At 67.3% G+C, this 19,457-nt stretch overlaps 1 protein-coding gene across 1 annotated transcript; it reads right to left on the bottom strand.

Annotated features, from left to right (window-relative positions):
* Positions 1-626: 626 nt before the first annotated feature.
* Positions 627-18,858, bottom strand: SEMA6B (semaphorin 6B). Its single transcript, XM_030033290.1, is given in 18 exon segments — positions 627-985; positions 987-1,735; positions 1,845-1,903; positions 2,102-2,179; positions 2,444-2,587; positions 3,377-3,571; positions 4,250-4,399; positions 4,749-4,880; positions 5,016-5,233; positions 5,340-5,428; positions 5,534-5,653; positions 5,732-5,822; positions 6,005-6,106; positions 6,511-6,573; positions 6,671-6,731; positions 7,063-7,192; positions 7,426-7,574; positions 18,743-18,858. Coding segments are annotated over 18 exon segments (2,871 nt in total). The 5' UTR covers positions 18,844-18,858; the 3' UTR covers positions 627-745.
* Positions 18,859-19,457: the final 599 nt, after the last annotated feature.

The following is a 19,457-nucleotide window of genomic DNA, read 5'->3' as shown; positions in this document are numbered from 1 at the left end:
CGGTGGGGACCCCCCCCAAGCCCCAGCGGTGCCCCCGCACCCCGGCTGTGCTTTCCAGGAGGGGGGTACTGGGATGGGGGGGTGGTGAATGACCCCCCCCCCCCCCAAGCTGGCACTGGGCAGGGGTTGACCCCAGGCCGGGGGGTGTAAATGTGTCCCGTCCCCAGATAACACACACATTTGGGGGCCCCCCCCGCCCCCCAAATATTCACCGTGTCCCACCACTGCAACCAACGCAGCCCTGTGGCACCCCCCGACCGGGTGTCCCCAGGGTGCTGGCAGCACCCACAAGCCCCCCCCCCCCCCCCCCGGGGTGCCTGGGTGCAGGTGACGGGGCCGAGGGGCTGCGGGGTGGGGGGGTCACCTCGGCTGTGCCCGTGTCCGTGTGTCCATCCTGCTGCCTCCCAGGGATCCCCCTCCCAGGGGTGCCACTGTTCCCTGGGTCCAGCCTGGGGAGGGGACGGGATGGACGGACCCCCCCCCTCCCCCCCCCCCCGGGAAGCAGGGCAAAGCAGCCGGAGCGCGGGGCACTGCCCCACGCCAACCGGGGGACACCCCCAAACCCTATCTGGGGGCACCCAGGGGGTCCCCGTCCCCCCTCCACCCACGCAGCATCTCACCCCGTGCCCGCAGCTCCTGCCCAGCCACCCTTCCCCGTCCCCAGGGAGCCCGGGGTGGGGGGGAGTGGGGGGGTCCCCATCGGTGTCCCGGGTGGTGGGGGGAACGACACGCGCACGGTGGGACCCTATTTTCCCGAGGGAGTCCGCTCCATGCCGTAGCGCAGGAGGTGGTGGAGGTCCGTCAGCGCCCGTGGGGGCCCGGTGCCGGGTGCCCGCGGTGCCGTGCCGTGTCGCCCGTAACCGCCCGCCGGCGCCTCGCCGCTGTTGAACGTGTGGTTCCTCTTGAGGTGGGCGCCGGGGCGGCCCGTGCCATTGTTGGCGTTGAAGTTCAGCTGCTCGGGGTGCCAGGTCGGCCCCTCGGTAAGTCTCTCTCCCCTCCCCGCCGGGTGCCGAAACCACCCGTCGGCGATCGGGGCTGGGGTGCGGCGTGCCGGCGAAGTCACCGTAGGAGCTGCGGGGCGGGCGGCGGGTGCCGGCGGGTGGGTGTTGACGGGTGCGGGGACCCTCCTGGGTGTCCCGACCCCAATGCCCGTCCCCCGAGGAGTCGCTGAGTTCGGCCTCCAGCTCCTGATCCACCAGGATGGCGTGGCAGGAGAGAGGGATACCGCGAGCCGGGCGGCCGGAGCCGGCGTGCAGCCGACCGGCGCCGGCGGCGGTAGTGCCGGATCCGCCGGGGTCCCGCAAAGCGGCGTTGATGATGTTATGACTCTGCTCCCAGGTGCAGTTTTGGAGGGCGCCGGGGCAGCGTTTCTGCTGCAACGGGGTCTGCTCCGGCGTGGGCAGGACCCCCGAATCCAAGTCGTGTTGGGTGACCTTCCCCAACTCCTTGGGCCAACCGTTGGGCATGAGCGGGGCCAGCAAGGCGCCGGGTTGCCCGCCGCGCGCCCGCCGCTCGCCCAGCCGGCTGACGCTCACCACCGACTCGCTGTGCGCCAGGATGGTCTCCTTGTCCTTGCGACGCGCCAGCTCCTTGCGGTCCCGGTGGCCGATGAACCAGCAGACGCTGAAGCCGGAGATGACGGCGCCGATGACGAAGGCGGCTACGGAGGAGATCACCAACAGGTTCACCGATACCAGTCCGTCCGGCTCATCCACGAAGCTCTCCGTCACCAGCCCTGGGTGATGGCGGAGGGGGGGGGGGCGAGACGTCAGGGGACGGCCACGGTGGGGACGTGGCGGTGCCACCGCCGCGTCCCCGAGCCCCGTCCCTGCCCCGACGCTCACCCTCGCATTCGCCCAGGTGGGACGTGCTGCCGCCGGCGATGTCCTGCTCGAAGGCCACCCTGGGGGGGTGCAAATATGGGGAGGGGGGTGTGTCAGCTGGTCCCTAATAGCCTGGCCGAGGGCTCCCAGCTTGCTTCGGAAAGCAATGAGTTTGCTGGGTCTCAGTGGTAGGGGGGTTTGCGGGAGCCGATGGTCTCTGGGGAGCCCCTCGGACCCCACTGTCGTTCCCCCCCCCCCCCCGGGCCTGGCAGCGTTACCTGGGGCTGGGCTCCAGGAAGATGCAGGATCCCTCGGGCGTCCAGCCGCAGTACGGGTCCCGGCTCCCGAGGCAGTTCCTGGCAGGGAGCGGAGATGTCAGGATCAGCCCCGTCATGGCGAGGATGACACCGTGGCCCCCACGAGGGACCCTGGCCCGCACCGTGCCGTGCCTCAGTTTCCCCTGGCCGTGCTCCCAGCCACGCTGAGTCCTTCCCAGCCGGATCCCGGCGTAGGGCAAATTCCTGGGATGCGAAGTTAACCCTTCCCTGCTCCTCGCGTGCCCCCCCCCGCCGCAGCGAGCCCTGCCCACCCCGGGGAGCGGCTGAGACCGGCGCACTCACTTCATGCAGCCCGAGTGCTGCTGGCAGCGAGCCACCGGCACCCTGGCCACGCACGGGGGGAAGGCCAGCAGCAGGGACCCCGCCGCCACCTTGTCCAGCTCCAGCCCCAGGAGCCGCCGCTCGTCCTCTGTGTCCCGACCACACCTGGGGACAGGGCAGAGCTCAGCGTGACCCCGGCCCTGGTCCACGCCTGCCCGCCATGGAGGCGGCGCCAGCGTAGGCTGGTCCAGAGGAGGGCATCTCACCCGTTCCCCCCAGCCCATTCACCCCCCCCACCCCTTGCATCCCTCTGACCCACCCCCTCCAACCATCCATCCATCTCACCCATCCACTCATCCCCAACCACCTCATCCATGCTCCCCTGTCACCTTGCAACCATCGATCCCTCCCTAAACGTCTCATCCACCCACCCACCCATCAATCCAACCACCCCCATCCATCCAGCTCTCCAACCACTCACCCACCCACCCATCCACCCATCCAACTACTCATCCATCCATCCATCCATCCACCCATCCAACCACCCACCCAACCATCCAATCACCCACCCACCCATCCACCCATCCAACTACTCATCCATCCATCCATCCATCCACCCATCCAACCACCCCACCCAACCATCCAATCACCCACCCACCTATGCACCCATCCAACCACTCACCCATTCATCCATCCATCCATCCAACCACGCATCCTTCCATCCATCCACCCAACCATCCAATCACCCACCCACCCACCTATGCACCCATCCGACCACTTATCCAACCATCCACCCGTCCATCCATCCACCCATCCATCCACCCAACCATCCATCCATCCAACCAGCCACCCATCCAACCAGCCACCCACCCACCCACACATCCGACCACCCCCACCCACCCACCCGGTCACCCGCTCCTCCCCTCTCCTCCCTCCCACCACCCCAGCACCCACCTCCCGGGGTGGTAGGTCTCAAATTCCTCCAGGAAGACGCTCTGGCTGCCAGGGGCGGTGGGCACGGGGCTGGTGCTGGCGTTGGGCTGGATGAGGAACTTGAGGACGGTGCCCGTGCTGGAGCCGAGGAAGACCACGGTGTGGTTGCCCCACGGCCCCGCTGCGTTGTCCACCACGATCTTGCGGAGCTGGTACCTGCGTGGTGTGAACAGAGCAGGCGTTGGGGCGTGCGGGAGCCTGCCTGTCCCCAGGGAGGGGGAAACTGAGGCAGGGTGAGGGGCTGGGACCCCCCCCTCCCAGGGATGGACAGGCTGTGGCTGGCCCAGAGCAGGGAGTCCTCAAGCAGCGTGAGGGGCCGTGCAGATCCCAAATGGAAACTAGTCCAGATCCTGGCCAGGACCCATCCCAGGTCCCGGCCAGGATCCTGCCCACATCCTGCCTGGACCCAGCCTGGATTCCACCCAGATCCCAGCTGGGACCCAGCTCAGATCCCACTAAGGAACCAGCCCAGATCCCCCCGATCCCTCGGCAGGATCCCAGCCGGTCCCCAGTCCCACGTGCCCAGCCCCAGCCCCATGTCCCCGTCCCCAACCCCACGGCCCCGTCCCCAGCCCCGCGTGTACCCCGGCTGCCCTGCCGGCGGGAGGCTACAGCCCGAGAGCGCCGCTTGATTAATTCCCCATCAAGCAGCAATTAAGGCAGATTTAATTAGGATGAAACAATCTCGACTGCAAAGTTTATGAGATTTATCAGGTCTCCCGGTGCTCCCTCGGTGCTGGCACGCACGGGCAAGGGTGGCCCAAGAGGGTCCGGCCAGCACCCACCAGCACCCACCAGCCCTCCTCGGGCCGGATCCTGCCCCAGGGCACTCACCGGCTCATGGTGCGGAGGATCCAAGGCACGTTGCCCAGGGACGGCACCGCCTCGTCCATCAGCGGGTGCGTCTTGACGAAGTTGAGGATCTCGTCGGGGAAGGTGCTGGAGGAGTTGTAGCGCATCCCCGGGGACGCGCAGCACCCGGGCCTGCGGCCGCGCCACGGCTCAGCGTCCCCACGGCCGTGCTGGCCCTGTCCCCAGCCCTGTCCCCAGCCCAGCTGGTACTGGCCATGGCTGTCACCGGTCCTGTCCCCAGTCCCCGTCATCATCCCCAGCACCCTCCCTGCAGGTACCAGCCCTGATCACCCCTGTCCTCCTCCCTGTCCCCATCCTGTCCCCGTCCCCATCCCTCACCCTATGCCCACTCCCATGGCTCTCCCTTCAGGTACCAGCCCTGTCCCTGTCCCCATCCCTGTCCCCATCCCAATCCCCATGCCCCTTCCTGCCGGTCCCAGCCTGGCTGTCCCCATCCCTGTCCTCCCGGCGCGTCACTCACCGAGGCTTCGGCACCATGTCCTCGGGCACGGGCGTCCAGATGGACTCGGGCGATTTCTGCTCCCGGAAACGTCCCTCGAAGACGGCAGCCACTTGGGTCATGTCGAAGGCGCAGACGGCCGAGCCGGGGATGCTGGGGGGACGCGGGCACAGGGTGAACACCTCAACCCATCCTCCCATGTCCCCCACGTCCCCCACGGTCACTGGGGCGCACGGAGGGGTCCCAGCCCAGCCCTGGGGGTCTCAGCAGGGCACAAGAGGGTCCGACCTGTTGGCAGGCGTGGAGAAGACGGCCAGCACCACGGGGCGCCCGTCCAGTTCCAGGATGTCCGTCACGGCTTGGATGACGTTGAAGTAGAAATGTGAGTCGCCTGGCACGGAGCAGTTGAGCCGGGCCTTGAGGAAGGAGGTCCACTGCTTCTCCAGCACCCGCTGCGAACCCCCCATGTCGTTCTTGCACACCCGGGCCACCCGGGACACCACCACCTGTGGATTGGACACCCATCGTCACCTGGTACCCAACCCCGATGACCATCCCCTTGTCCCTGTCCCCACCCCGGGTGTCTCAGGCCACCGCGGGGATGTCTCCCACCTTCTCAAGGTAGTTGAACTCCATGGCGATCTCCCGGAAGAAGAAGTAGACGTGGCTCCTCCATTCCACGGCGTGCACAAAGTAGGGCTCTGCGGGGACAGTGGCAGGGTCAGGGACGTCCCGGGATGGCGTGAAAGGGGACGCGTGCCACGTCTTGGCACGGCACGTGGTGGGCGCCGCGCCGGGGGAGGCACCTTTGAACCATTTGGAGTCGTGTTTGACGGTGCGGAGGGTCGGGCTGTCCCCCAGGCTGCGGTAGATGACGGCATCGATGGCCAAGAAATCCGTCACCGTGGCGGTGAAGAGCATCCCCCCTGCGTGGGAGAGGGGCGTCAGCCGGGCGCGGGGCAGGCGACGGCGGGCAGAGCGCCCGGCACGGTGCCGGCACTGACCTGTGAAGAGGGCCACGTTGGCGTGCTTGGGGTCGTAGGGACACCGGGCCATGCCGCTGATGTTGTCCCCGATGGGTTCCAGCGTGTCCATCTGTAACGGGTGAGACGGGGGGGGCCGTGAGCGATGCCACGCGGGCACCGGGGTCTGGGCTGCCTCGGCGGCGCGGGCGGGAGCATCCCCTTGCCCGCAGAGCCCGTCACCCAGACGCAGAGGGGGGGGGTGACACGAGGGGTCCCGGGTGTCCCTGTCCCGGCGCGGCACGGGTGACTCACGCTGTAGTTGGCACAGACGGGGTTGAAGGCGTTGGTGCCGCAGACGAAGAGCAGGCTCTCGTTCCGCACCAGCAGCACCTTGACGAAGTTTCGGCACTCTGCCTGCGCCGGCGAGAGGGGACCGTCACCCCTCGGCACCTGCAGCACCCCCCCCCCCACCCCTGGGTGCTCCCACTCAGGCCCCCATCACTGTGAGGGTCTGGTTTGGGGGGTGTTTTCACCCCAAAATGGCATTTATGGGACCTGGAAATTGGATTTCTGGCAGCTGCTGGGCTGTGCCTGCTCTGATCCACAGGCCTGAAATAATTAATTACAAACCCAATTATCCAAGCGGCCAATAGATCACAGAGACACAACCGCTGGCAGGGAGCGGGGAGGCGGACGGTGACACCAGGGGGGGGACACGGGGTGGCTTTGTCCGTGTGACATGGGGTGCAGGAGGGTGCTCGGTCCCCACCCGGGGGGTGAGTCTCATGGGGTGCAGACCCCCCCACCCCGAAACAAACCTCTTGTTTCCCCTTCATCCGGCAGATGCTGATGTCGTGCTGGTTCGAGCGCCACGTCAGCTTCTGGGGGGGGGGAGAAAACCCACTGTGGGGCTGGGAAGAAGCCAGCAGCCCCCCCCCCGGTGTCGTCCCCCCCGGCACCCGGGGGCTCAGCACTTACCCGGTGGTAGCGCATCTCACCGGCACCGGTGGGCTCCAGGCTCACGCGGTAGACGTTGTCCCTGGGGAGGGGGACACGGGTGTCACCACCCTGCAGAACTCCCTGCTGTGATGCTCGGGGGCACCCCTGGGGACGTGCCCCCCCACCGAGGCGTGTTGGGGGGGCTGTGGGATCCACCCCCACCCCCCTGGGGAGATGTGGGGTGCTGGCGTGGGTGATGAGCATCACTGGGGCAGGGACGGTCCCGCCGGAGCCCCCCGGGATGCTCCCTGGCAGATTTTGGGGTGTCCCAGGACAGGTAGTGGGGTCCCTCCCCAGCAAAAAGGCTTGGGGTGGGTGTCAGGTGCCCACCCCCCAGGGAGGGGGAGGCTTTGGGGTGCCACGTTTCGGACCTGTCTCCGATGAAGAGCGTCCGGTTGACCTTGAGGATGCGCTGGATGTTGAGGCGCTGGGTCCCCCCACCCTCAGGGCCGGCCGGGCGGCTCGTCCCGTGGCCCACGAAGACGGCGTAGTGCTTCACATCTGGGGGGGACACACAGAAGGGGGGGGGGGGTCACACGCTGCCACGGCACCCCCACCCACCCCAGCTCCCCCAAAGCACCCCAAAACCCTTCCCCATGGGTGCCCCCCTCCTGCCTTCCCCCGCAAAGCACCCCAAAACCCCATCCCGTCTCCATGCCGAGCCACGTCCCTCCTTGCACATCTGATGCAGCACCCTGACCCCCACCCAGCACCCCCCCCGGGTGGGCACTCACAGTCCTCGGGGGCCACGGCGATGGGACCAGGCTCCTCGGGGAAGGTGCCATGGGCCGTCCTCTCCGCCGCGAGCAGGAGCAGCAGGACGAGGGGGACGCGGGGGGGTGGCCCCATGGTGTCCCCCGGCGTGGGTGGGCACCCACCACACCTGTGGGCACGGGGAGAGGTGGGAGGGGGGGGGCAGCACCCACCCGGACGCCTGGGTTCCCTCCCCATCGCCTGCCACTGACTCCCCCACCCCGGTAGCACCCGCAATCCAAACCCATCACCGGTGCGGGGGTCCGGGGGGGTCTCGGGGAGGGCGGGGGGGGGGGGAGCTTAAGGCGCCGGCGCTGGGCCGGTGCCAGCGGCGAGGGGCCGGCAAGGGATGCGGCTGGGATTGGCGATAGGGAAGCGAATCCTTCCCCGGCTGAAGAATTTCAAATATGCTGGGAAAAGTGGCCCCCGTGCCCCCGCCGAGTCACCCCCAGCGCCTGCGCGGCTCCGCACTGGGGCTACTGGGCCCAAACTGGGCCTTTACTGGTGGCTCACCAACGACGATCCATGGGCGAACGAAGCCAGCGCATGGCGGCATGGCAGGGCTGGGGACACGGGGACATAGGGGAAGCCAGCGAGACTTTCCCCCCCCCATCCGAAATGCCATGGGAATGGCTCGGAAAATCCCTGGGGACACTTTGGAGTGCCACGTGCCATGGCACCCTCCCAGCAAGACAGCCCCAATGCCACCGCTACCGTCCCCCCACCGCGCCGGGCCACCGTCACCGTCCTGCCCCTCTTCCCGTGGGGCAGCGGGGACGGGGGTAGGGCTGGGTAATTAGCAGCCAGGCGGGGATTTAATCGATTATCAATTCCATGAGAGCGGGGAGCGATCGAACCGTCGCCCTCCTGCCGCCGCGTCCCCCCCCCCCCCCCCCGCGGGGAGCGAGGACGGGTGACATTGCGTGGGGCTGGGGGGGTCACGGCGCCGGGACGCCGGGCAGCGCCAGTGGGGACGCTTGACCCCGTTCCTTCTGCGGTGTCACCGGTCCCGGTGAGACCCGGCACTGTCCCCATCCCGGTCCCCTCGGCGGTGTCACAGCCTCCGGGGACACCCGACCCCGACCCCCTACGGTGTCACAGCCCCCCCCCCCCCATCCTGGGTAGGACCTGACCCCAATAGGACCTGACCCTGGTGTCACAGCCTCTGGGGACAACCGACCTCGTCCCCACGGTGTCGTGGACCCCAGGGACAACCCGACCCAGTCCCCTCGGTGTCACGGCCCCCCAGGGACGCCCCGTTCGAAGCCGGCAATGCCGGCGGCACAACCACAGCAAACCCCAAAAGCAAGCCGGAGGGTTGGTGTCGCTGACGAGTTCATGCCGAGGAGCGGGACAGGGGGGATTTTTTTCCCCAAATTAGAGGGAACTGGCACAGGGAGCTACCGGTTTGTCACCCACGGCACGCCGCCACCGGCCCGGCTGCACCGGTAGGTGCAGCCGGGCCGGTGGCGGCGTGCCGTGGGTGACAAACCGGCCAGGACGGGCTCCATCCCCCGGAGAACCAGCCTGGAAATTCCTATTTTTTAATCTATTTTTTGTGCTTGGGCTGTTTTATAAAAGCCATTAACAATTTAATTGCTACAATTAAAGTCTCAGAGGCTTTTACCACCTGACCTGAATTAGGGGGCTCCCCCAAACCACCACCCCCCCCCCCGTCCCCAGCTTTCCCTTTAGGGGCTGTCGGGGGCTCCTCGCCCAGCCTCGTTACCCAAACGAGCCATTCCGCTTGGGTAACGATGTCCCCACGCCGTAACTCCCCCCAACTGCAGCATCATCCAAAAATCACCAAATTTAAGCATCCCTGTGGGGTCCCCAGGTGCCGGAGCAAGGGGGGGGGGGTCCCCAAAAAGCAGCCCGAGGGAAGGGCTCAGCGTATATCAGCCACCTGAGAATCCACCCACGCCGGGTGGGATTTGGGGCGCGGGGAGGTCGTGTCACAGCCTTGGGCCCCCGTAACCCCAAGCTGGGGGGTCTGGTGTCACTGTCCCCCCCCCCCCCAAAAGCCTTCGTGGTGACAGCGGGCGGGCGCGGGGTAACCGGAGCCTCCGGCACCATAAATGCCTGCGATTGTGCGGGCAAAGAAAAGGCAGCGAAAGCAGCGGGGAGGAGGGGGCCGGCGGGGAGGGGGGCACGGCGGGGAGATGGGTGACAAACAGGGACCCATTCACGGCGGTGGCGGAGGAGAGGGGACGGTCACCGTGCATGTCCCCGACATGGTTGTGGGGAAACTGAGGCAGCGGGTGGGGATAGGGCAGCTGTGCTGGGGATGTGCTGGGTGGCCCGGGGGGGGGCTGGGGGTCTCCAGCTTGGATGTCTGTGACACAGAGTGGCTGAACAGCCTCGGGCATGTCCCTTGTCCTTGTCCCTGCTGCAGCCCCCTGCTCCGTGCCTCAGTTTCCCCATTTGAAAGAGCGCTCAGCCCTCACCCGCTGCGCAGAAGGCTTTGGGGGGGGGGGGGGGGCGGAGCAGCCGCACACCCTGTCCTTCCCCCCCCCCCAGCATCTCCCTGATCCTCAACACAGGGGTGATGGGGAGGAAGGGGGGGGCAGCCCGTCGGTTTGGCTTCCCCCCCCATGCCATAATTTCCAGGGGCTGATAAAGGGGGACTGCAGTGATCCCCAAGCGCAGCGGGGTCCCTGTGACCCCAAAGAAGGGGCTGCCAGCCTCCCTCGACCCCCCACCTGCCGGGGGGGGCACGCTGCCCCCATTCCCACCCCCCTCCAGGGATTTGAGCCCTTCACCGTGGTGTCTGGGCACGGCTCCCACCCCCCCCGGCACCCCACTCTGCCCACCTGAGCTCCGCCGGCCGCCTCCGCCGCTGGCCCTATGGCACTGCCACCGCTGTCCCCCACCGCTCAGAGGGGGGGTCCCGGACGCCTGGGTCCCATAGCTGGGGGTGGGTCATCCCCCCGCCCCAGGATGCCCCAACGGCACCGGGGGCTCCGGCGTCCCAAAAACGGCTCAGCTGTCACGTACACCCCCCCCCCCCCCCAGGGACCCCCAAGGGAGGGGGGTCTGCGCCCCCCCCCCGCGCCAGGTGGGAAGGTAGGGCTGATGTCACCGTAACCGGAGCCATCACCCCCCCCCCCCCCCGGCAGCTGTCACCGCAGCCGGGGACCCGGGGGGGGCCACCCATGGGACACCCCCAGTGGCACCGCTGCGTCCCCTCCAAAAGCATCGAGCCGGCACGAGCCCACCCGGTGACACCCCGGTGACACCCCCACACACAAGCCACGGTGGGGACAGAGGGACCGCGGTGTCCCCCCCCCGCAATCTCACCCGGAGCTGATCCCGGCTCGGCTCATTCCCATGGGATCCCAGATTCCATCCGCACTGGCTCAGCCTCAAACATAAACCCATTAGAAAGGCACTGGGAAATGGGGGGGGACACACTGGGAAATAGGGGGGACACACCGGGAAATGGGGGTGGGACACACCAGCCCTGAAATTCTGTAAAATACAACCTTTTGGGGGAATAACGGCAGCGGCGGCCCAGCACGACCAGCCACCGGCCTCTAATTAATCAGAGTTCGTTAGCAGGGATCTGACGAGGGGCGCGTTATTCAACCCCCCCCCATACGGGGCCACGGTATTATCTCAATATCTAAATCCCTTCCCTTTCCATAGGGCTAATCCTGGATTTTATTTGCTGTTTGGGGTAATTTCCTTTAGAAAGTACCCAGCGCCAATAAGCAATCAGCAATTAGATATGCTAATGAGGCTTTTATAAGCAGCATTAAGGAAAATGCCCCCCCACACACTTGCCAGCCCCCCGAAATGCAGCTCCCGGTCCCCAGAGCATCCCTTGCTCGGCGGGGTCGCGGGGGGGGGGGGGCACCCCTCCCTCCAATTGCCGTGGGGGGGGTTGGGGGTCACCAGCAGTACCCCCCCCCCCCCTGAAATTGCCATAGGGACACCCCCCCCCCCCCAACCAACCCAGCTGCTCCTGCCGCCGGGGCTGGGGGGGGGGGGGGGCTCAATCTCCAACCCACCCCCCCCCGGGTTTCCGTTCCGGGGCCGGTTCAGATGGCAGAGCCAGGAAGCAGCTGTCCCCACAACGGAGCAAATGTCACCCCGGCCACCTGGCACCGCGGGCTGGCCCTGGCCCTGTCCCCTGCCATGTGTGTCCCCCCCCCCTTCCTTTTGCCAAGCAGCACTTTGGGGGGGGGGGGGGGGGCTGCAGGCAGTTAGGACCCCCAGAGCTGAGGATGGAGGAGACCCCAGCATCAGTGGGGTCCCCATGCGGGTGATGGGGACAAGGGGCCACCGGCGTGGTGGTTTTTTTGGGGGGGGGACGACGACACACATGACACACACACACACACAGCACCCACCATTTACCTTGGCGCTTCCGCGGCCCCCCCCGCCGGCGGCTCAAATGTCCCCCCGGGCCTCCCGCTCCGGTTACCGGCTCCGCTTACAGCTGCCGTTTATAGCCCCCATCCCTGTCCCCATCCCTGTCCCCATCCCTGTCCCCTCCCCATCGCCCACGACACCCCCCGAGTGGGGACCCAGGCGTCCGGGCTCTCTGGGACATCCCCGGGCACAAAGGGGGTCCGAGCCCCCGACACGGGTGCTGGGGATGATGGGGACCCCCCACGGTCACTTTGGGTGGCTTTGTCCCCGCACCCGTCACCCACCGCGGGTGCCCAGGGGTGAGACGAGGCGCTGGGTGCTGTCAGCACCTTCGATACCCGCCGGGTGACACCCATGGGTGCTGGGTGCCCCCGGCGTGTCCCTTCCACCACGCCAGGGAGGTGCTGGTGGCCGGCCAGAGCCGCATGGTAATTTGCATATTAAATACATACTCATCTGTGTATTAAGGACGGTTTCCTATCGAAGAGGCGTCACGCCTCACACCAAAATAAACCCCATCGAGGGGACAGTGGGGGTGGCAGGCAGGGGTGCTGTCCGCCCCCCCCCAATTCACAGCTCTTGTCCCCTGTCCCCAAGCACACGGCTGCCCTGTCGCCCCCCCCCCAATTCACAGCCCTTGTCCCCTGTCCCCCCCCCAATTCACAGCCCTTGTCCCGTGTCCCCCCAGGGCACACGGATCCTCCTGTCCTGCTGGTCCCCCCCAAGGCACTTGTCCCTACAGACACCCCCCCGCCACGTCCCTCCCGTCCCCCCCATCACCGTCCTTGTCCCCAAGGGCACTCATTCCCTTGTCCCCAAAGGCACTCCCCCCCCCCCCCCGTCCTCCCTGCTCTCCTGTGCCACCCCGGGGGCTCTGCACCCTCACCGGGTCCCCTTGGGCTGCCAAGCCTCACCCCGGCACCCCGTTTTGGCACCCGCATGGCCCCTGGGGCCACCCCAGCCGTGGGTGGCCGCAGACAGGTCCCTCCAGCAGGAGCAGGTCCGGCCGCTCTGAGTCACCGCTTCCAGCCTCGTGCCTCAGTTTCCCCTCGGCGTGGGAAAGGGGAACCCCCTGCTCCCACCCCGAGCCTGGCCACCGCTCCCGGGAGCCCCCACCCAAAGCCCTGCCGGTCCCCTGGACCACACCTCCCCTGTGCACCCCAGGGTGCCCTGTCCCCAGGGAGCCCCTATCCCTATGGAGCCCATGTCTCCAGCGTGCCCCATCCCCAGGGATCCCTGTCCCCAGGGTGTCCCCATCCCCATGGACCCCATGTCCCCAGCGTGCCCCATCCCCAGGGATCCTGGTCCCCAGGGTGTCCCCATCCCCATGGAGCCCATGTCCCCAGCGTGCCCCATCCCCAGGGATCCTGGTCCCCAGGGTGTCCCCATCCCCATGGAGCCCATGTCCCCAGCGTGCCCCATCCCCAGGGATCCCTGTCCCCAGGGTGCCCCATCCCCAGGGATCCCTGTCCCCAGCGTGCCCCATCCCCAGAGATCCCGGTCCCCAGGGTGTCCCCATCCTCACGGAGCCCAGGTCTCCTGGGTGCTCCATTCCCAGGGATCCCTGTCTCCAGGGCGTCCCCATCCCCATGGAGCCCATGTCCCCTGGGTGTCCCAACCCTTGGGAGCCCCGTCCCCAGGATCCCCCCGTCATCCCCAGGGTGCCCTGTCCCCGAGCAGGCAGAAGGACGCATGGCTCTCGGTTCAACCCCAACAGCCAACAGGCAAACCCTGCTCCACATGGGAGACCCTACAATAACAAACCAGCATGTTTACACCCAGCTCCAAGCGGGAACCCTACAATAACAAACCAGGGCACAGAGCCCCATCATTAACCGCACGGGAGGTTGCCATACACACCCACGCTGCTCAGAAACAACCCCCCCCCAAAAAAAACCCCAAAACAACCCCAATCCTGAGAAAGCAACCCTACAATAACAAACTCACGGATTCCAGCAGCTGGGAAGAGCCAGCGGAGCCGGAGGAGGTGCCGGGGAGGCTGGGAGGGAGCGCTCAGCCCCTCAGCCTGCTCATTTTTTAAATCTTAATAAAGTTTAGTTGTTGGTTTTGGTGGGTTTATTTTCATTTCGGGCTCCCCCGCGCCCGGCCACGCTCAGCTGCTCTGCTCCGGCCGGGAAAATGGGGCTTTTAATTGCTCCGAGCTCGGGAGCTGGTGCCTCGAGTTCAGATTTCCACGCTTCAAAACACTTATTTGTAGTTAAATAAGATTAAATATCCGCTCGGTGAAACAGCGCGGAGAGGGGTGAGGGGTGCGGGCGAGCGCTGGGGGGGGGTGGCAGCCCCCCGGGGTCCCCACAGGTCCCGGCTGCGTCACCGTCCCCAGCATCCCGCTGTCCCCCGAGGTGACGGTGGCCCTGGAGCTGCCACCCAGGGCACCCACCCTGCGGGCACCCTTCTCCCTCCTCCGAGCCACCCACCTCCCGGGGGACGCCGAGGGACGGGGACATCGGCGGGGACAGGAGCCACGGCCACCCCCGGCAAACCCGCTTCCAGCACGGACGGCGTGCCAGGAGAGTGGGAAGCGGCTGCCGGTGCCAGGGCGTGGGCCACGGCACGTGAGCCCAGCCTTCGCCCGGTGGCCTCCTCCTCCTCATCCTCCTCCTCCTCTTCCTCGCTGCGAGGCTGCAGGCTCGCCCGTACGACCCCGCTCCATCCCGCTCGCTGTTTTGCAGACGCCAGCTTCAAAGGCTTCGGCGGCGGCACCCGCGCCGCCGCGTCCCGCTCCCGCGATGGCCGGGGACGTGTGGGAGCTGCGTGGGGCGGCACCCACCCCCCCCGCCACCGTGAGCCACCAGCACCCCGGCACGGGGGCACCCGGAGCCTCGACCGGGCTGTGGGACGCATGGGAGCCGTGTTAGCGTGGGTGCTGGCACTGCCGGGGTGTGGGATGGGATGCGGGATGCGGGGTGGGATGGGGGATGTGGGATGCCGGATGAGATGTGGGATGCGGGACGTGGGGTGGGATGCGATGCGGGATGCGGGGTGGGATGGGGGATGTGGGATGCCGGATGAGATGTGGGATGCGGGACGTGGGGTGGGATGCGGGATGCGGTGCGGGATGCGGGGGTGGGATGCGAGATGCAGGACGTGGACGGGATGCGGGATGCAGGGTGGGACGCGGGATGCAGGGTGGGATGGGGGCTGGGACGCGGGCTGGGACGCGGGCTGGGCGACGGGATGCAGGCTAGGATACGGGATGCAGGACAGGATACGGGATGCAGGCTGAGATGCGGGATGCTGGATGGGATGCAGGCTAGGATGCGGGATGCCAGCGGCAGCGCGGAACAAAGGGCCATTGTTCGCGGGCGCGAGCCCAGCGCCGCCGCCTCCGCGCTCAGCGCCTCGCCGGAAGGTCAGGTGTTTCCTCGCTGCCCTCGAAACGGCTCCTTGTTCTCCTGCCAGCGCCGGCAAAGCCCGCTCGGCCACCGGCGCCCACCAGGCCGGCACAGCCCCGGTCCCTTCCCCGCCGTCACCGCGTGCTCCCGGCCACCGGCACCGCAAAGCTCGTAGCAGGACCCGTGACGAAGGCGCCCGTCCCCTGGGTGGCCCTGCCAGATGTGCCGGGTGTCGTCTGGGCGCGGGTGCGTGCGCACGGGGTGTCACGCGTGTGCGAGGCGGGGCGCGCATCGTGTGTCGCGTGCTGGTGTCGGTGTGTGCAGCGGGCGTCACGTGTGTGCGCCGGCGGTCGTGTGCGTGCAGGTGTCAGCATATGCACCAGCCGGCACACGCGTGCAGGCGTGTGGGCACCGGGCGTCACGCGTGTGTGTGCCGGTGCGTGCGCACTGGGTGTCGTCTGCGTGCAGGTATGCGTGTACCACGTGTCGTGCGTGTGTAGGAGTTGGTGTGTGCACCGGCCGGGCACACGTATCTGGCATGCGTGTGTGCCGGTGCGTGTGCACCAAGTGTCCCGTGTGTGCAGGTGTCAGCATGTGCGCTGGCTGTCACGCGTGTGCAGGTGTCTGTGCACGGGGTGTCACGCGTGTGCAGGTGTCTGTGCACGGGGTGTCACGCGTGTGAGGGGTGCGCGGGGACGGGTGTGCACAGGAGCGGTGTGCACGTCTGTGCACACAGGGCTGGGGGGGGGTGTGCGTGCACGTGGGCCGTGCGCATGGGGCTGTTGTGCACGCGTGGGGGTACGCACACGTCTGCACACGCGTGTGCACGGGGCTGTCGTGCATGGAAGCAGCAGGGGCTGTGCGATGAACCCTGCGCGTGCACCCCAGCTCTGACCGGGGTGCTGCGGGGAGGGGGGCGGGTGGGAGCTGAGCACCCTCGTACCGGGGAGGCCGCACAGCCCCTCCCCACCCAGGCGGGCAGGATCAGGCCCCGGGCCGTGCTCCCGGGCTATTCCCAGCGCTGACCTCACGCCGCGCCAGCTCGCTCCCCGAAAGGTGACATGAAGGATAGGGCGCAGCCGGTGCCGGGGCAGCTGCCGGGGTTATTTGCAGCTCCGCGCTCCCTACCTGCTGCGCTGGGCAGGATCCGGCCCCGCACGGGGCGAGAACGGATCCCGGTTCCCAGCCTCCCAAATTGCCTTCTTAACGCTTCCTAATTTCCCGGCGCTTTATCTCGACGTCCTCCGGCGGGAGATGATGGATGGGGTTGATAATAAAAGCCAGTTACGTTCCCACCGCCCAAACCGGGGCCGGATCCGGTTTCTCCGGGGGGCACGTGGGTGCTGCCACCGTTGCCTCTTCCCATCCCACGCTCCTCCAGCACCTTGGATTTGGTTTTGGTGCTGGGACGGGGATGGCTGCCACCCCCCTGTCCCGGTCCCCAGCTACTGCAAAGCCACATGCCGTCTCCCGCTCCGTGCCTCAGTTTCCCCACCCGATGCCCGAGAGCCCCACGGGCATCCGCAGCCCCGTATCGCCCCGCCGAGGACGTGCCCGCAGCCGCCGCTCCCCCAGGGCCACCGTGTCCGTCTCCCCCACCAAGATCCATCCGGCACCAAACGCGGCACTGAGCTCGGCCGTGGCGCTGCCGGGTTTGATGAGATTATCCCGGCGGGTGGGATTACACAGGGAAAAACCGGGGATTAGCCGTCGCCGCCACAACCACGGCCGGCTTCGCCACCAGCGGGCCAAACTGGGCTGAATTGGGAGGAACTGGAACCGAGGTGTGCCTGCCAAGCCCTGGGGCTGGGGTCCCCTGGGACCTCCTCTGGGGACCGGTGGCTTCACCAGCCGCTCTTTAATTAACCGGCTGCCGGGAATCGTCACAAAGAGACGAGAGGGATCTTTTTTTCCCCTTTTTTTCTTTTTTTTTTTTTAATCTGACAAAAGTGTAATTAAATAGGGAGTAAAATCCTGTTAGCACAAGGCAGCCCCACTGGGATCTCCTCCGCGCCAGACGATCACTCTTCCTCTCCCTCCCGCCTTCGCGAAGGGAATCGAAACCTCCGTCACCCCTTTTGGGAGACGCAACCGAAACCCGACAGTCCCCGGGGACGAGCCGGGGGGGGGGTCCCCAGGGCCACCGGGTCCCCTCCGCGGTGGGGCTCGGTGCTGCCGGGGATACGGCAGCATCCTTTTGGGTCCCACGCTCCGGCAGCCACCTCCATCACCCTCCTGGGGATGGAGGGGTGGGAAGAAGAGACCCAAGAGCCCCCCCCCGGGACGCAGCACCCGTGATGCCGACGGCGATCGGGCGATGCCGGCGGCGGTCGGGCGCAAACAGGCTAAGCAGGCGCAGCAGCACAGCCCAGATGGAGCCAGGCTTGCTCTTGGTTTTCTTTACTACTATTTATGTTGCCGAACACACACCGGATGCCACCGCACCGGCACCGCCACAAAACCATCCTGCCCGGGCCGGTGGCAACCCGATCGCTCGGCACAGCGAGAGATACCGGCATGGGAAAAGCCACCGGACTGCGCCCGGTAGGAAAACCTCACCGAAGGCAACACCGAAGGGAAACGGATACAGCTGGAGCGGTCCCGGTGCAGGAGATGCACCGAGGGGCCGGTGCAGCTCAGCCCACTGAAAAATTAAATCGCATCCAAACTGGCAGGTTTAATTAAAAATATTCGAGCTTGTCTAAGGATACAAACTGCATCCGGCACTGCAGCAGGGATCTGCATCCAGCTCCGGTACCCGGCGAGCATCGCGCTGGCATGGGCCTCGTGGCCGGGCTGAGCCCCCCCGCCGGCACCGGTAGAGCTGGTGGGAAGGGAAGAGCCCTCCCAGGAGCCACTGGTTTAACTGGGAGCCAAACCATCACGTGGCATGTGCAGAGCAAGCTGCAAGGGATGCCGGCTCCGAGGGCCGAGGGGGCGTGCGAGGGGGACGGTGACACCCAGCCTGGCACGTCACCACCCTGCCCCGTGACTTTGGGCTCCTGGCAGGGCTTGGAGGGCTGCAAAGCCACCAAAAACCTCCTGGTTTTGGGAAAGCATCGGGGGGGGGCAGCTGTGCCGGGGGGGGGGCGGCACACCCACACGCCTGCACACGCCTGCACGCGTGTCCACAAGCCGGCAAGGCCACCGCTGCGGTCACCGGGCAGCGCAGCCCGGTTTGCCGGTGGTTTTGCCGCTGCCGGGAGTTGAATTTAGTGATTTCCCTTTGTTTATGGGAACGGCAGCGAAAATATCTTGGGAAGCGGCTCTTGGGGTTGGGGGGGGGGGGGGGGAAAGGAGCCGCCTCCCCCGCAGCCAAAACACCGGCGGCACCGTCGCCGCTGGCGGGGGCTGAGCTGCCCCCCAGCATCCTCAGAACCTGACCCCCCCCCCCCGGGACCATCTCCATCCCCCCCCCCCATACACAAAACCTCCCCACCGCAGCCACGTGCCCCGGTGACAGCGGTGACCCAATTCCCGTGTCACCCCGGGGACGCTGCGAAAGGGCCGTCTCGGCGGGGGCCGGCGAAGCATCGCTGCCCGTGCTCAGCACCTCAGCACCCACCTGGATCCGGCCCCCAGCACCCGGGGGGGGGGACACGCACCTGCAAACATCACCCCATGGCTCGGTGAAGTGGCGGGGGGGGGGACACGACACAGGGACATCACGCTGCCAGGGCCTTGGCACCCAGGGCCGGATCCTGCACCGGCCGGCTGTGTGCAGAGCTGGGAGCTGCCCTCTAGTGTCACCAGTTCAGGCCCTAAATTGTGGCTAAAATTGCCCGGGGGGGGGGGGGGGCAGAAGGGCCCCCCCCCAAGCCAACGCACCCCCTCCCCATGGTCATCTCAGCAGGATGGGGGGGCTCAGCCATTCCCCCCCCAGTGCATCCCCAGAGCAGGATCTGGCCCCGCTGGGGCCAACCTGGGCCCAAAGAGATTGGGGACCCAAGGGGGGGGGACAGTGGTGCCACCATCGTCCCCACCTCTCCCAGGTGCTGGGGACAAGCAGAGGTGGGTGTCCCCAAGGCGGGGTCACTCATAGCAAACGTGTCCCCCCCCCAGGTCCCCAGGGTGGGTGGAGGGGTTGAGTGCAGCACCCAACACTGGGGGGGGGGGGGGCTCCGCTCCGTACCCCCCACAGCTCACGGCCTCGTTTGGCGGAGGGGAAACTGAGGCACGGCGGGAGGCAGTGCTCACCCAAGGTCACCCCGAGCCGATGGCACAGCCCCCTGCCCCCCCCCCCCCCCCTCCTCTGGGGGGTCCTGAGCCCCCCCAAAACC

This window comes from Aquila chrysaetos, chromosome 12, assembly GCF_900496995.4.
Source record: "Aquila chrysaetos chrysaetos chromosome 12, bAquChr1.4, whole genome shotgun sequence".
Taxonomy (NCBI): domain Eukaryota; kingdom Metazoa; phylum Chordata; class Aves; order Accipitriformes; family Accipitridae; genus Aquila; species Aquila chrysaetos.
Note: the sequence above shows the minus strand (reverse complement) of the source record. Positions and strands in the feature narration are given on the sequence as shown.